Raw genomic sequence first — 16,738 nt, forward strand, 5'->3', positions numbered from 1 at the left:
GTCTTACTCTGTCACCCAGGCCAGAGTACAGTAGTGAGATCTTGGCTCACTGCAGCCTCCACCTCCCATGTTCAAGCGATTCTCCTGCCTCAGCCTCTCAAGTAGCTGGGATTAAAAACAACCCCCACCATGCCTGGCTAATTTTTTATATTTTTGGTAGAGACAAGGTTTCGCCACGTTGGCCAGGCTGGACTCGAACTCCCGACCTCAAGTGATCCGCCTGCCTCAGCCTCTCAAAGTACTGGATGACAGGTGTGAGCCACCACCTGCTGGAAGCCACCGAGCAGAGCCTCAAGAGCCACCAAAACCCTTGGAGAGGCCAAGAGGCTAGAGGCCACCGAGCAGAGCCTCAAGAGCCACCAAAACCCTCGGAGAGGCCAAGCGGCTGGCGGCCACTGAGCAGAGCCTCAAGAGCCAGCAGCACGGACCTCACCTGGAGAACAAATCCGTCCCTTCATGCCGGGAGGATGAAGTGTTCTTGGTCAGACAGCACGGACGGAGCCACAGCCTCAAGAAGAGCTACCGGCGCTGAGCTGTGGGAGTTACAGGGTGGCGGGGACAGCCGGAGAGTCACATCTCAATTATTAATACGAAAACCAACTTGCACTCTGGGAGCGAACGGAGATGCGGACTGGGAAGCCGTGTGGGGAGGGGACACTCAGGACCCAGAGCTGATGCCACACCCACACTCACCACTGGCTGCTGCGGCCCGTGCCTGGCAGAGCTGAGGCCCTCTCCACCCTCCTGCTCCGAGCACCGACCCCGTGTACCCTCCCTGCCGAGCCCTGCAGGGCGGCACTGTCGGGCTCCCATTCCCCCACACATATGTTCGGTCACCCAGAAATGACCAGCAGCTCTTGTTCCCTCCACATATACACCAGGTGCCCAGAAAGGACCGGGCAAGGCCCAGCAGCCTCTGGGGGCCACCGAGGAGGACGCCGTGCTCGGACAGGCGCTGGGCACAGGCTTTGGCGGGAAAGCTGGGACTCCCGATCCCCTCAATTTCAGGCAGGGCAGACAGGGCCCTCAAGGACAGTCCCCCACGAGGCTGCGCTGGCTTCCAAGCCTGCAGACCCGCTCAGGGGGAGCCACCTGCTCGGCCACTGCCGTCCCTCAGGCACCCCATTAGGAAGCGAGCAGGGTGGTCGGTATGCGTCCCGACACCCCACTACGGGACGCGAAGGGCGTGCGCCTCCAATCTCTCCCTGTGCACAGGGGACGCACGAGATGCCGTGAGGCTGGCTCTGCCGTGCCCGGAGCCCCGGGAAGTAACCATGAATGATGGCCGGGCGTTGTGGCTCATGACTGTAATCAGCCTCGGCCGTGCCACACACACACCGCCCGCCAAGCACCCGCCCTACTGTGTTTCCAGGGGAGATCTGGCAGCTGCTTGGAGGCAACCAGACGCCCTCAGAGGCCCCTCTGTGCCCACACCCGCAGCAACCCGGGGTCCCTCGTACCCTCGTCTCTGCCTGTGTGATAAGCCGTGAAAGTGGCCCAGCGTGTGGCGTCTGCCTGGGGCCCTGCAGGGACAAAGGCATGGTTCGACTCCCTCGGTGAGGACAAACACGAAGCGAAGACAGAGGCCCTACACTCAGCGTCCCTAACGGCAGACCCCAGGCCCTCCACACACCCGCCACCCAAGCCGCAAGGGGCAGCCCCGTTCTCTTCCAGGCTCAGCACGTGGCTTGCACGAGTGCTTAACACACCCTGGGACACCTCTCCCCCACTCTGCTTCCTCTCTGTGCCGCCTGCGTGACCTCCCTACTACTTATCCTTGCGGCCTCCAGGCTGGGCAAGATCCCCTTCCGGCTGCAGGGCCACCCGCTGCTCCCCATCTAGGCTGTCCCTCCTGATGCGATGGCCCTCAAGCCTGTGGGGCTGCCTGGAGGGAGGTGGGGTCTGCATCCAGGCTGCTTTTCTTCCTAGCTGTCCCTGGCTCACTCTCTCCACAGCTGGGGGACCCCCCGGGCCCAATCCCACCCCCCGGCTCTGGGTGGCACCGTTTAAATGACGCATCAGGGTGAGACCAATGAACGCGGGCACCACCACCAGCCTTGCCCCTGCGGAATCCCCCGCCTGCTCCCTCCTTCTCTCGTCCAGGTGAACTGTTGGCTTGGTCAGATTCTTCCACTGAGTAACCGTGAATGACGGCCAGGCGCGGTGGCTCACGCCTGTAATCCCAGCACTCTGAGCGGCCAAGGCGGGCAGATCACCTGAGGTCAGGATTTCGAGACCATCCTGGCCAACATGGTGAAACCCCATCTCTACTAAAAATATAAAAATTGGCCGGACACAGTGGCATGTGCCTGTAGTCCCAGATACTCAGGAGGCTGAGGCAGGAGAATCGCTTGAACCTGGGTGATGAAGACTGCAGTGAGCGGAGATTGGGCCACTGCACTCCAGCCTGGTGACAGAGTGGGAACTCCGCCCAAAAAAAAACCCAAAGAAACCATCATAAGTGACGTGTGATTAATGGCCCGAGTTAACTCAATCAACCGCCACCCGCTCAGGGTCAGCAAGGGTGAGCCCTAAATTCCGGACGGAGCCTCTTCGGGCTCTCTGGGGCATCCTTCTGGCCCCAAGGCAGAAGCTTCTAGATGGTCGTCTCTTCACAGCCCCCACAGACACAGGCATGGCCTGTGCCCTGCGTCTGCTACTGTCGCGTCCATCACAGCCGCCTCCTTCAACACTCCCCCATCCCCAATACTCAGGCCACCAGGTGGGACTCAGCACGTCCCACCCAGCCCCTCTGCGGAGGATCAACGCCAACTCCTGGAAGAGCCCATGCCACAAGGGTGAACACTGTGCCACGGCTGCCGGGTCTGAGGACAAACAGTGGCCTCATGGGCCATGACGCGTGGTCTTGTTTTTTGAGACAGGGTCTAGCTCCGTCGCCCAGGCTGGAGTGCCATGGCGAGACCTCGGCTGGCTGCCTGCAACCTACGCCTCCCGGGTTCAAGCGAGCCGGGACCTCCTGAGCAGCTGGGACCACCGGCTCGCGCCCCCACGCTGTCTGGTCTTGACTCAGCTAAGTGCGCTCTGGCTTTTGCAGAGAAAAAGCACCAAATCCCCACCCTGGCTGCAACTGCAGAGAAGCCCCAGCCCCCAAAACCACTGAAGTGGGCGCTGCTCTGCTGGGCCCGGGGCCCCACTGCTCCTGGCACCCCCCGGAAGCCTCCCTGTGCCACCCTAGGTTCTCATCCAGGTGGTGACCGTCACCTCTGGGGTCCTGGCACCCCTGCCCTGCGACCTGGAGTCAGGGGGTGAGAAAGGCACAGGCCCTGCACTCACGGACCCAACCATGTGGAAGCTGGGGTGAAGGCCCGCCCGGGGGTCCTGCTGCTCAGACACAGCCGTCTCAGATGTTGTGGCCCAGGCAGGTCGGGGCTTCCACTTTCTCTCTGGGCCCCTCTGGATGAGCCCTGGCCTCCCTCTCTCCGGCCTCAGGGCCAGGAGTGAACCCTGCTATGCCCTGCAGAGCTGAGCACTGAGGCCGCAAAACAAACACACACACACACACACACACACACACACACACACACACCCCACCACCCCACCCCCAGCTCCCCAGACGGAGCCCAGGCCGGGCTGCACCACCTCAACAGCTCCATGGATAGCCCTGGGGACAGTGGGGGCACAGGGGTCCACTGAGCACTCCCTGCACACCCAGGGCAGGCCGCATCTCCAAGCACCTCACCACGGCCTCTGTGAGGAGGTCGTGGCCAGCAGCAGAGCGAGGGCCCAGCCACACCCCCACACCAGCCTGACACGGATGGAGAAGCCCCGGCCCTAGGAGTCGCCCCCACCCGAGGAGCCTCACCTGCCACACACCGGACCTGTGGGGCCTCGCCTGGGCACACGCCCATGCTGCGGAACCTCGCCTCAGCCTCAGTGGGGGGCAGCCCAGTGCAAAATGGGAATGCTGCTTGCACAGCTGCTGCCCATGGTAGCCCCCAGCCCGCGTTCCCCACCTGAGGAGGGGCCCCGAGAGTCACTGCCTGCGCCCTCAGCGCTCACAGCAGCAGAGGAGCAGTCGGAGGACAGGCTGCCACCCTGTGTTCCATGGGCAGGGAGCAGGTGCCAGCTCCCCTACCCACACCAACAAGAACCACCGACCCAAGACTCAGCAGCTTCTGAGGGCGCACACCATTCAGGGCACTCCCTGGAGGCCACTGCCACTCAGTCAGGACCCAGCACCCGTCCGTCACCAAGGAGGAAGACCCTGGCATCTCCCAGGACGCGCCAACCCCCAGGGGCGGCCCGAGGGAAGCAGGAGAAGGGCCTGGAGGGAAGTGGGGACACGAGGGCCAGACACACGAGGGCCGGGCACCTGCCGTGCCCACGCTGGCCTGCGGGTTGGGAGCCTGTCCTGCTGCACCCAAGGCCCACAGTGAAAAGCAACAATCCTGGGGTGGAAGGAGGGGACGCTGATCCTCACCCAGCCCCCACCCAACCCACACAGCCAGGGACGGCTCCCGGGCACCAAAGAGGGGACGGGAGCCATCCCCACAAGGGGCTGCTCTCACCACGCGGCTCTGCAGCCAGAGCCGCCCCCTTCCCCAGCCCCGGCCTCAGGCCGCTACCTCCCCTGTTCTTCTCGGGGTCCTCCATGTGGTCTGCATCCAGGTCAGGTCCCTGGGGAGGGCCCCAGGAGCCCCCTTCTCTGACTTGTCTCCACTGAGTGATGTCACAGACCCTAGCTGACATCACCACACAGCCTCAGTCCAGAGCTGGGGGAAAGCTAAGGGGAGGTACAGAGCGGGGACCTTGCTGGGCTGGCAGGTACAGGCCATCCCCTGCCCAGTGCCCTCACAGGCGCCCAGACTCACATGGACCCAGCCGTGGACCCTTCTAGGCCACTCTATCCAGGAGGGCCATGCCCTCTGACCTGAGGCCACAGGGGCTGTCCACTATGGGCTCGGTCCCCTACCACCCCGATTCATCTGCACCCCATGGAAAGAGAATGAGGGGGTTGCCGCACCCCAGGACCCATGAGCCCCAACACCAGGGCAGTTTCTGCATACCACCTCTAGTCCCGGGGCCACAGCAGAGCGGGGCCAGGCCCAGCCGATGACACAGGGAAGACAGAAGGGCACCCTCCAACATGGAGGGCTGCAGGAGCTGCCACCGGCTGGGACAATCCAACCTTAGGCTGCCCTAGGCCGGGAGTGGGTTTAACGCATCAGGTGCAAAAGAGAAGCTCCCACAAATCAGGGAAAGGAAGGACACCAAGGCAAGGGCGCCTCTCATCACCGTAAGAAGGCCCCATCCACGGCAGACGCCAACCTCACTTCACCGACCGAGCCAGAGGAGACACACCCAAGAGGTGAGCCAGCCTCCAAGAAGGCGAATGAGCCGTCACAGGTCACCATGGGCAAAGGCAAGGATTGGGGATTGGCTGAGCGCGGTGGCTCATGCCTGTAATCCAAGCACTTTGGAGGCCAAGGCGGGCAGATCACCTGAGGTTGGGAGTACAAGACCAGCCTGACCAACACAGTGAAACCCTGTCTTTAAATAAATAAATAAAAGGACTGGGGATAAAGGACACGGGAGAACCGCAGCATGGCGGTTGGGACCGGACCCAGCAGGGGGAGCGGGGGGCGCAGGCACCCCTGTCCCACAGGAGGTCAGCCTCACCCTGGTGATGGCAGAGACCACGGGTCACGGCAGAGACCCACGAGGGCCATGGCAGAGCTGACTTCAGGAAAAAACTGGCACTCACCCGGCGCTGCACACACAGGGCAAACACCACCGGTGGCCTTGGTGGGGGGCGCTGTCCCTGCAATGTCTCCACAGAGGGGAGATTTTCCCAAAACTTAGACTATGCAAACAGAGGCGAGGCTGCCATGGGCTCCAGGGCCTCAAACGCCACCAACAAAATCAAAGCGGAAGTGTTCGCAGCGAATCCATCACACAGACGGCCTTCAAGTGAGGGCATCCCCATCCAGGCCGCCACGGTGCACAGGACCCCACGGGACCCCTGCTCTGCCTCAGCAGCCTTGGCTCCGGTTCCTGCACCCTGGCCCGGGACAGAGCTGACCCGGCCTCCCCAGGGGGCAGGGGTCCACCAGCCCCAGGTGGTGCCACAGACAGGCAGGGGAAGCACACGGGCACAGTCAGACACCCCACCAGGACAGAGAGCTCCATGGCAGGCCCCAGGGCGGGTGGGACCCCAGGGGGATCCCGTCGGAATCCTGCTGCGTCTGGAGGACACTGGCCCTTCCGGAAGCGTAACCTCAGACAGGACAGCCGTGAGAAACCTGGGTGGGCGCGTTTCTATGTTTTTTTTTTTTTTTTGATTAAGTCTCACTCTGTCCCCCCGACTGGGGCGCCTTTTCCCAGCGTCATGTGGGAACCGCCATGCCATGTCCCGCCTCGGCTTCCCTCCACCCAAAGGAAGTCTCATGGGTCCCCGACTCCTGCCTCTGTGATGATCCCCACGAGGGCTGCAGCGGGGAGAGCACAGCGGGGTTCAGCTTCATTCCCCGGAGAGCCCCAGCAAGAGGGCCTGGTCCTGGGGAGCCGCCCAGGTCTTCGCCATCCCCTGGCCTCCATCCAGTCCTGCAAGACTCGGCTCCAGGCCCCGTGCGCCAGGCGACACCTGCTAGACACGTGCCCCTCAGAGTCAGGCCTGTATTCACCTCGACTTTGATCAAGGCCCTTTAGAAATTGGGTTTTTTAAAAATCATCTTCAAGTATATCGTTATTAAAAGGAACACGCGCCGGGTGCAGTGGCTCACATCTGTAATACCAACACTTTGGAAGGCCGAGGCGGGTGGATCATGAGGTCAAGAGATCGAGACCATCCTGGCCAACATAATGAAACCCCGTCTCTACTAAAAATACAAAAATTAGCTGGGTGTGGTGGCGTGCACCTGTAGTCCCAGCTACTCGGGAGGCTGAGGCAGGAGAATCACTTGAACCCAGGAGGTGGAGGTCGCAGTGAGCCAACAGTGAGCCAAGATCTCGCCACCACACTCCAGCCTGATACCTGGCGACAGAGTGAGACTCTGTCAAAAAAAAAAAAAAGACTATACTTTGGGAGTCTGAGGCGGGAGGATCATCTGAGGTAAGAGTTTGAGACCAGCCTGGCCAACATGGTAAAACTCTGTCTTGGGCCGGGCGCAGTGGCTCACGCCTGTAATCCCAGCACTTTGGGAGGCCGAGGCAGGTGGATCACGAGGTCAAGAAATCGAGACCATCCTGGTCAACATGGTGAAACCCCGTCTCTACTAAAAATACAAAAATTGGCTGGGTGTGGTGGCACGTGCCTGTAATCCCAGCTACTCAGGAGGCTGAGGCAGGAGAATTGCCTGAACCCAGGAGGCAGAGATTGCGGTGAGCCGAGATGGTGCCATTGCACTCCAGCCTGGGTAACAAGAGCGAAACTCTGTCTCAAAAAAAAAACAAAACTGTCTCTACTAAAGATAGAAAAAATTAGCTGGGCGTGGTGGTGGGCGCCTGTAATCTCAGCTACTCAGGAGGCTGAGGCAGGAGAATCACCTGAACCCAGGAGGTGGAGGCTGCAGTGAACCAAGATCATGCCGCTGCACTCCAGCCTGGGTGACAGAGCAAGACTCTGTCTCAAGAAACAAAAAAAGTTGAGCTGAGCACAAGGCAGCGTCTTGCCTTCTGTCACCTGGGCAGGCGTGGCGCTCACAGCCACGGATGTGGAATGTTTGCTGACACACACATCATCAGCACATTGGCCTCTGCCCACGCTCCTCACCATCTCCCCGGAGCCCTCGTCCAGCTCTGCACCCACTGCTCACCAAGGGGCCAAGGACGAGAGGAACCCGGTTGCCGGAAGACAAGGGACATGGTTGCCGCTGTGCAGAGATCTGGTCCCCAAACCCGGCAGGGGACCCAAACGATGCAGGTATTATGGATAGTGGTTGGCGGCTCCTCAAATGGTCACACCTGGAGTCACCATGTGACCAATGATTCCACTACTAGATGTCCACCCAAGAGAACCACCACCACACGGACATGGAGGAACTGTACACAGAGGCTCACAGCAGCCAACATGTGGATGCCACGCAAACATGCACCACGTAAATAAGCGCGTGGCCACCCACACACGGCAGCGACTCAGCCACGAACAGGAGCCAGGCTGGGACACGGGCGGACGCACCTTGAGGACGTCACACTCAGTGAGAGACGCCAGACACAGAAGGCCACACCCTGTGTGATTCCACCCCAGGAGGTCCCTAGAGCCCTCAGTCTCAGAGATGGAAAAGAAAGTAGGATGGGGGCTAAGGGCTGGGGGGCCGGGGGGTGAGCCTTTCATGGGGACGGCGTTTCACTTCAGGAAGATGGGAAGGTTCTGGAGAGGGCGGTGTGGAGGACTGACCGCAATGGGGATGGGCTCCCTGGGGAGGTGGTGAGAACGCTCTGGAATTAGGGGTGGTAGCTGCACACAGAGGACCCTTGACCAAGGCTGGTGTGAACTGACAGGTCCACTCAGATGCAGATTTTCTTCAATAAGGGTTTCCCGAGGGCGCCGGCCTCTCCTGCCTCCCTTCCGCTCTGCCACCCAAGGCAGCGAGACGCACCCACTGCACCTCGGCCCTCCACGTGAACGCGACGAGGACAGAGGCTTCCGTGGGCGTCATGGGCACCGCAGGAAGAGCAAGCAGGCTCCTCTCAGCACGTCCGAGGCTCCGGCCTCCTCACTGTGAGAACGCAGCGCCTGACACTTCAGGCACTCCAGGCGGGTGTGCAGGGACCTGTGTCTGCCCGAGGCCTCGGAAGCCGCGCAAGGGTGCTTTGCCGCATGAGGGCTGGTGCCCTAACCCATCCCGCTCAAGAGGCAGCTGTGCAAACACCACTCACGTGCGCATGCCGCGGAATTCTCCCGAATATGGCTGTTTCCACTCAAAAAAGTGGTTCGTGCTCTAAGGACAAGCCCAAGTAAGGCTGGTAAGAGAACAGGGAGCTGGGTCCGTGCAACGGGTTGTTATTTCTGGAGACGGGTCTCACTCTTCTCTCCCAGGCTGGGGTGTAGCGGCGCCATCTCAGCTCACTGCAACCTCCACCTCCCAGCAATTCTCCTGCCTCAGCCTCCCAAGTAGCTGAGATTACAGGCGCCCACCACCACGCCCAGCAAAATTTTTTATTTTTAATAGAAACAAGGTTTCCCCATGTTGACCAGGACGGTCTCAATCTCCTGACCTAGTGATCCGCCCGCCTAGCCCTTCCAAAGCGCTGGGATTACAGGCGTGAGCCACAGAGCCCAGCCGGGGTCACTAATTTTAAGAAAAGCAGCGAGCCCAGCTCTGGCCAGCACCCCGGGGAAGAGGGGGCGGGACAGGGCCGGGGAACGGCTCCCTCATGAGCAGGATCAAGTCTGACTCCAGGGCCGGGTACCTGCCAAAGCCACACCTCCTGCTCACAGGGCCAGTGTTTAACCGGCTCTCCCGAGGCACGGCCCATGAAGCCTTCAGAGGAACCGGAGCTGTGCGCCCACAGGAAGCAGAAGCCAGCGCCCGGGCACGAGGAGGGCGAGGCCACTCACCCCGGAGGCCCCAGGATGTCACCACACCCATCGCCAGGGTCCCAGCCGAACTCCGAGGGGCAGCGGGGTCCCTGACAATTTCCCCTGGGGCAGCCATGGCCCACCAAGGACTCAGGCATCGAGCCCCGCACACATACCACAAGCCCCACACAACGCCCCTCTCCGAGGCTTACAGGCAAGACTGGCGGGATGGCATGGCACGCACACACCTGTGCAGACCCCAGCGTGCGCGTACGCATGCGCGCGCGCGCGCGCACACACACACACACACACACACACACGACCCCTGCAGCCACAAACCCTGGCCTGGCCCACCTGCAGCTCCAGGCCCCAACTGGGTCCCCCCACACACTCACGCTCAGGAACTCACAGGTACACCCAGCCAGTCGGAGGCAGATGCCGTCCCCTCCCATCCTCACCCTGGCCCCGAGTGCTGCCTCAGGTTCCCATCCCAGTATGTGTCCGCAGGGAGAACCTGGGCATCCGCCCCAGGACCACAGCCGCCGGGACGGGACAGGGTCGGATGGGGAAGGGCAGAGATCACTGCAGGCCACACGAGCATCCAGGGGTCACCCGGGAAACAAGGCCCCTAAGGAGGCCGGGCCCTACAGGTCACACCGCCCGCAGCACCGCGGCCACGGCAGGAGGCCTGGCCGTCAGCCTCATGGGTGGGGACCCTCCAACGGTCAGACCAGGACTCGGATGCCTCATTCCGGCAGGTGAAGTTTCTGGAAAACTGAGGGATAACCTTTAAGCACAACTTTTTTCAAGGCTCCAAGGACAATTATGCATCAAGGGAAAATCGCTGGCGACAATGAAAAAGCCTCTTGGATTTTCTCCGCCTTTTAAATAGTGACAGGGTCGGGCGCGGTGGCTCCCGCCTGTCTTCCCAGCTACTTGGGAGGCCTGGGCGGTCGCACCACCTCAGGCCGGGGGTTCAAGACCAGCTTGGACAACACGGCAAAACCCGGTCTGCACTAAAAATACAAAACCTAGCTGGGCATGGTGGCAGGTACCTGTGATCCCAGCTACTCAGGAGGCCGATGTGGGAGAATTGCGTGAACATGGTGGAGGTTGCAGTCAGCTGAGATTGCGCCCTGCACTCCAGCCCGGGCGACAGAATGAGACTCTACCTAAAAACAATCAATAAACAGCGAGGGGCCTGCCCTGGCCTGGGACCCCGAGCCTCATGCCATCTTTCCTCCTGCTGCCCTCACCTGCACCCACTCCTCTGAGGGGCCTGGGACCCAGAGGCGAGGCAGCTGCCCCCACAAGTGTGGGGTGCGAGTGACCACCTGGGACAGGCCTAGGGAAGTGCTTCCCACCTCTTCCGGGAGCAGGCGTGTGGCCTCTGCACCTGGATGGAGTCTGCTGTGACAAGAGTCACGCCCCATGGGTCACAACAGTCACACCAGCATCTCTCGTCCCACTCCCCTGGGCTGCCTTTCCCACTCATGACCGACAGCCTTGGTCCTTACCCCACGCCCTCTCCAGGGAGGCCAGGGCTCTACCCCAGTGCAGCCAGAAGTACAGCAGATGTGGATCAAGGGAGAGCTGGCTGTTTTCTGGGTTTTTTGGAGACAAGGTCTTGATATCACCCAGGCTGGAGTGCAGTGGCGCGATCTCAGCTCACTGCAACCTCCTGCCTCCCGGGTTCAAGCGATTCTCCTGCCTCAGCCTCCTGAGTAGCTGGGATTACAGGCGCGCGCCACTACACCCAGCTAATCTTTGTATTTTTAGTAGAGAAAGGGTTTCACCACGTTTGCCAGGCTAGTTTTGAACTCCTGACCTCAGGTGATCCACCCGCCTCAGCCTCCCAAAGTGTTGGGATTACAGGTGTGAGCCATCGCGTCCAGCCAGAGCTGGCTGTTTTCAACGTGATGTGACCTGAAACTGTCTCGTGCTGCATGGTGCAGGGAAGCCTCTGGGCCACCCCAGAAACACAGCTGGGGGTGACAGGAGGGGCCCTGGGCAGGGCAGGCAGAGGGCTGCCCCAATTCCTTGTGCAGGAGACACACTGGAGGCTCTGAGCGAGGCTCTGAGCAAGAGACAGCCCCACACCTGAGGCATGTACCCTGAGCAGTCAGCGCTCTGGGGCCAGGGCTGCCTTAGTTGGTTGGAGGGGCCACTGCGGAGGGCCCCGAGAAGTAGCTCCCCATGGGCCCAGCATGGAGCTCAGGCTGACCCTGCCAAGAGCGTCCCAGCACCTTACAGGCACAGGCTGGCACAGGGCCCCAAGCAGTGGCGGCGGCCAGGGACTCTGGGCAGGGGGAGAAGGGGCCGTGGAGCCTGGAGGACTCAGAACCCAGCCGGGCTTCAGGACAGTGCCTGGGGGATGGCCGGCTCACGCTGGCCACCTGGGGTGTGTCCTGCCTTGTCCTATGCGCTTGCTACTGACGTAGGTGGTGACAGGACAGAAAAAGGGCGGCAATACTGGGGTCAGAGGTCCCTGCCCCACCACAGGCAGGCCGGCCCGGGGAAGGAGGCTCACTGGGCCCCACCTGCCAGAGGGGAGCTTGCGAGGAGGCCAGGAGCCAGGCAGGCCCAGCCCCTCATGCCATCCCTGCCCACTGCAGGGCTGCCCACAGAGCACTGGATACGCTGTTCTGGTGGTCCCAGCCCCTCGTGCCGTCCCTGCCCACTGTGTGGCTGCCCACAGAGTGCTGGATACGCTGTTCTGGTGGCTGGTGGTCCCGGCCCCTGGTGCCGTCCCTGCCTGCTGTATGGCTGCCCACAGAGCGCTGGAGACGCTGTTCTGGTGGTCCCGGCTCCCCACTTTGAGTCCTCGCTGAGGCAGCACAAAGGGGTGCCCCACCCAGCCAGGCCAGTCCAGCTCCCAGACAGACCAACCCAGCAGACAGCTGCACCCACGCACCAGTCACGGGCGGCACGGTCACCTGCACCTAGAGCCGGCACTCAGAGGACAGGAGAACGGTGAGGTGCATCCTCTGGCTGCAGGGCCACCGCCCCTCACTGCCACTGCTCCCACTGGCATGGGCGCGGGAGTTAGCCCTTGGGAGATGCAGCTTCCCTTCTACCCAAGCAGGCCAGGTAGGCCTCGACTTCCTCATCTGTAAAATGGATGCTCCACCCACCTCCCGGGAAGCCCCACAGCACAGGTCCCAAGAGAGCTCCCGAATGAGGAAGAGACCTGGAGCCTCCTTACCACAGGCCTCCTGCCGGAGCGAGCCAAACTCCAGTTGTGCCGGCACCCACAGGTTCTCTCACGTGGCTGCCGGGGGAACACTTGCAGACGGCGGGATGGAGAGGTGGACCCAGCACGCCTGATGCCAGAGCTCAATCCAGCACAAACCCTAGCTGGGCACGGGACTCGAGATTGACCTAGGACGCAGCACACGGCCGCCCGCAGCCGCCCCCAGCACACTCACCGGGACTCGGGCCAGGACCTCCTTCACATGGGCTCCGTGTCCCCTCCGGGTTCAGGGAAAGATAGCCCCGCGGGCTGGCCTGCCCACCACCACCCGAGGGCCGCAGCCCCTGCCAGGCTGTGCCCAGCACTCAGCCCCAAAAGCACCCACAGTGCTGCCTGCAGTCAATATCTGCCCTCCACCAGGCCTTGTTCAAGGCCTTGATGGACCATGAGCTCCTGGGGGCCTGGGGCAGCTCCATGGAGATGCAGAAGACACAAAGCTAAACCCCCAACAGGATCCCCCTCTCCAGACGCCCCCGGCAACGCCGGCTGTCCCCAAGTTCAGCTTCCAACCCTCCCAGCGGCTCTGCAGACCTGTCTGGTGGGGGGCCTGCCTCTCAGATGTGCATTGACCGCCCCCCCCCCACTCCCCACAGACACAGTGCCCACCCCCTGGCTGCCACACCACGGGACTGCCCCAAATCCCCAAATTAATGGCTGGCGTACTAGCTTCCCCTAAACCTGGGATGAGCAACAGGGAGACTTTCAATTAAAAACCCTCACCTACTTCCTTTGTAGCCCAGAGTAATTACTGTATTATTAAAGAAGAGGAGCAGAAGAAAAGAAGAAAGCAAAATCAGCAATCCCACGAAATCTGCCTGCACAAAGTGCTGCACCATGGCGGGCCATCCTACAAACGGCATGGCCTCAGACCTGCCCAGAGCCCGGGACACGAGGCGCTGGTCCTGCAGCTCCCTTAGAGGAACCACAGAGGAGGAAAACCAGTCAGGAAAAGAAGCCCCTTTACACACAAGAAGGTCCGACTGCACAGCGGGCACAGTCAATTCAGAGGACCACCGGGGTTCCGACTCCCATGGGGGTGGAGGGAGTACAGCCAGCTCCTCCCACATCTCACCCTACCTGCCTGCGGCATGTCCTGCAGGACACCCAGCGGACCTCTCGGCCCCCGGACCTGGCCCTCCCACTGGGACCCCACCCCAACACCGGCTACCCGGCATGCAGGCCTCCCATCCCCTCCCATCTGTGAAGGAGCTGCTCTCAGAGCTCACTGCGGGGGGCTGAGCAAAACACTCTGGGCCCTGGAGACGTCAAGGCAAGCGTGCGCGTGCCTGTACACACTCCCGGGGGCTGCCTGCCTGGGAAACTCATCAGTAGGCACGGCCGGGCCCAGCCCAGAGCGTTTTGTTCTGGTGGTGGAGACGCAGAGAAAAGAAAAACTTCACCGGTGACAACCGCAAACTTCCCCCTTCCGAACCTGGGGCCCTGGCAAAGTCTGTCCTCTGCCCAGAGGCACCCCAGGTCGGGCCGGGCTGGGCTGTGCAGGGCAGAGTAGCCCGGGTGCTTCCATCCCCAGCTGCCCCTCCAGCCCCCTCCCGAATCCGAGCGCCGAAGGCACAACTGGGTTTTTCCCCAAGACGGGAACCTTTGTACCTTCCGGCTCAGCTCCCACACCCAGGAAACAGCAACGATGCTCCTGCACGTCCTGCGGTGGAGAGGCAGACCCTGGAAGGCAGAGCCCCACCAGATGGACGTGTGGACAGCCCTGGGACCCACAGTGGAGCGCAGCGAGGGAGAAGATGCTGGACTCCACCTACACAGACAACCCTGCGGCCGTTTCCTGCAAACAATGCCATCCGGAGCCCACAGGAATAAGAACCAGCTGTCCCAAAGCCATTCTAGCTCAGGACGCAACAGTCCCCGAATGTCCTCTCAGCCCCCACGCCCCCCAACAGGAAAGTCTTCCCCCAAGAAAGTTGGAAGAGAGGAGCCGCGCGGGGATCGGGGATCGGCGTGACCACCGCAGGCCCCGCTCAGACATCTCACCCTCCCTCCCAGATCCGTGCGTTTCCGGAAAACAAAGCCGGTGGCCAGAGCGGAAGGGGGAGGGGGCGGCGAGCCCAGCCGGGAGTTCCCGGGCAGTGCCGCAACAGGTCCCTGCGGATCGGACCCCTTCCTCCCCCCACCACTCCCCTGCTCTCCCCCTCAAGAGCGTCAGGACTACAAAGTGTGGAGGGGGGGTGCAGCTGCGTGGGGAGGGGCCAGGCCACGGCAGGAGGTGGCAACGGGGCCAGGTGGGCAGGGGCAACGAGACCAGAACGCGGGAGGTGTGAGGGACACGGGTGAGTGGGCGGTGGGCTTGAGCACCAGGTGGGGGAAAAAAGCGGAAGGTGCGGTGAGGGGCTAAAGACTCAGCAAAGGGCAGGAGAGTCGGAGCACGGCAGTCACCGGGGTGCAAAGTGGGGGTCACTGGGGCCGCGGGGGCAGGGTCTGGAGTGTGAGGGTCCCTGGGGCGGCGGAGTCGTGAGTGTGGAGATCAGCGTGGAGCTCTCTCTGGAGCTCCTGAGCGTGGCGTCGGCGGAGTGGGGGACGCTGGGGTCCCGAGTGCAGGGTCAGAGGGGTGTTGCAGCCGTGGGGCCCTGAGTGTGGGGCTCAGCGTGGAGGGCCGTTAGACGGGGTGGGCGATGGGGTCCGGAACGCAGGGGGCAATGGACCCTGTGTGGGGGCGGGGGCGCCGGGGGTCACCCGGGGCACCGAGGGCCGGGCGCAGGGGGTGTGGGGGCCGGGCCGGGCGCGCGCGTCGTTACCTTGGCTCCGCTGTGGCCGGGCCCGTGGGCAGCGTCTGGGCGGCCGGCCCCGGCTCAGCAGCGCGGCGAGGACCCCCGCTCCGGGCCCCGCGCCCGCTCGCGCTCCGGCTCCGGCGCCCGCTCGGGCCCCCGCTCCGGCTCCCGCGCCGCCTGGACCGGCCTCCGCATGTTCGGGGCGGGAAGCGCCGGGCTCGCCGCGCTCCGCCGCGCCCGCTCCGGGGCCCGCGCGCCTTACGCCGCCAGCGTCGGCCAGCGGGGGGCGGCGGCCATACGCGCCTCACTGCGCAGCCGCGGCCAGGGCGCCGGGGGCGCGCGCCGCCGACGTCACAGCGCGGGGAGGGGCCAACGCCAGGCAGGGCGTCAGTCGCGCCGCTTTGCGACAGTGGGTGGCGCCGCGCGACAGCCACCGCGCTTTGCGGCCGCTCCGGGACCGCCGGACCGCTGCCCGCGGGGAACACCGAAAGCGCGCGGCCGCGGGGACGGACGCCGGCGGGAAAGGCGTCGAGAGGTTTCCACATCCGCCTGGGGGTGGGGCTTCCGCCGCCCGTGCCGCCCCACCCGCCGTTGCCATGGCGACGCGTGGCTGGTCGCCTTGGCACCGCCCCGCCGCGTGTGTGACGTCACGGTCTCGCCACCTGACGTCACGGGCGGGCGGCGCCGCGGGGCGTTGCCTGCGTGGGGCGGTGGCGGGCCAGGCGCGGCGAGACGACGGTCTGCGCGCGCGGGGCTGCGAGGTTTCCGGGGCAGGCGCTGGAAGGGGCGGGCGCCCGGCCAGGAAATGAGCTGATTAAGGGCAAGAGGGTTTTCCCTCTGGCTTTGCTGGGCCAGGAGGGGAAACGGTTCTAGAAGAACTGCTCGGTGTCCAGGAGTACAGCAGCGGTGGCGTGGGCGGCCGACAGCGGGTCAAGTGCACTGCGGGGCCCGCCATGCCCCGCGTGCGGCTCTGCGCGTGGAGCGCACTCCCTGCCCGGGCGCTGCCTGCCTCCCGCCTGCACCGGGCAATACACATGGGGAGGGGACCCACAGGCCCAGGCCCCGCACAGGGAGGCCCCGTTTCGCCCCGTGACAGTGCCTGGAAGGGGACCTGCAGCAGCTGCAGAAATGGTTCCCGGAGGCCGGGCGCGGTGGCTCACGCCTGTAATCCCAGCACTGTGGGAGGCCGAGGCGGGTGGATCACGAGGTCAAGAGATCGAGACCATCCTGGTCAACATGGTGAAACCCCGTCTCTACTAAAAATACAAA

The 16,738-nt window shown here is 63.2% G+C and overlaps 2 protein-coding genes across 3 annotated transcripts in view; one reads left to right on the forward strand and one right to left on the reverse strand.

Annotated features, from left to right (window-relative positions):
- The window catches only part of CSNK1G2 (casein kinase 1 gamma 2), a 33,258-nt gene extending 17,493 nt beyond the window's left edge, over positions 1-15,765 (reverse strand). For both annotated transcript variants that reach the window (XM_032252375.1, XM_032252376.1), the window contains exon 1: positions 15,497-15,765. The gene's annotated coding sequence lies outside the window, so the exon portion shown is untranslated. The remainder of the gene's footprint in view (positions 1-15,496) is intronic.
- LOC116532898 (uncharacterized protein CSNK1G2-AS1-like) lies at positions 1,151-6,509 on the forward strand. Its single transcript, XM_032252498.1, is given in 7 exon segments — positions 1,151-1,186; positions 3,197-3,266; positions 5,190-5,317; positions 5,320-5,383; positions 5,800-5,931; positions 6,057-6,204; positions 6,308-6,509. Coding segments are annotated over 7 exon segments (705 nt in total). The 3' UTR covers positions 6,435-6,509.
- Positions 15,766-16,738: the final 973 nt, after the last annotated feature.

The sequence above is a fragment of the Sapajus apella genome, unplaced genomic scaffold (assembly GCF_009761245.1).
Source record: "Sapajus apella isolate SASKATOON/1434 unplaced genomic scaffold, GSC_monkey_1.0 scaffold77, whole genome shotgun sequence".
In the NCBI taxonomy this organism is placed as follows: Eukaryota; Metazoa; Chordata; class Mammalia; order Primates; family Cebidae; genus Sapajus; species Sapajus apella.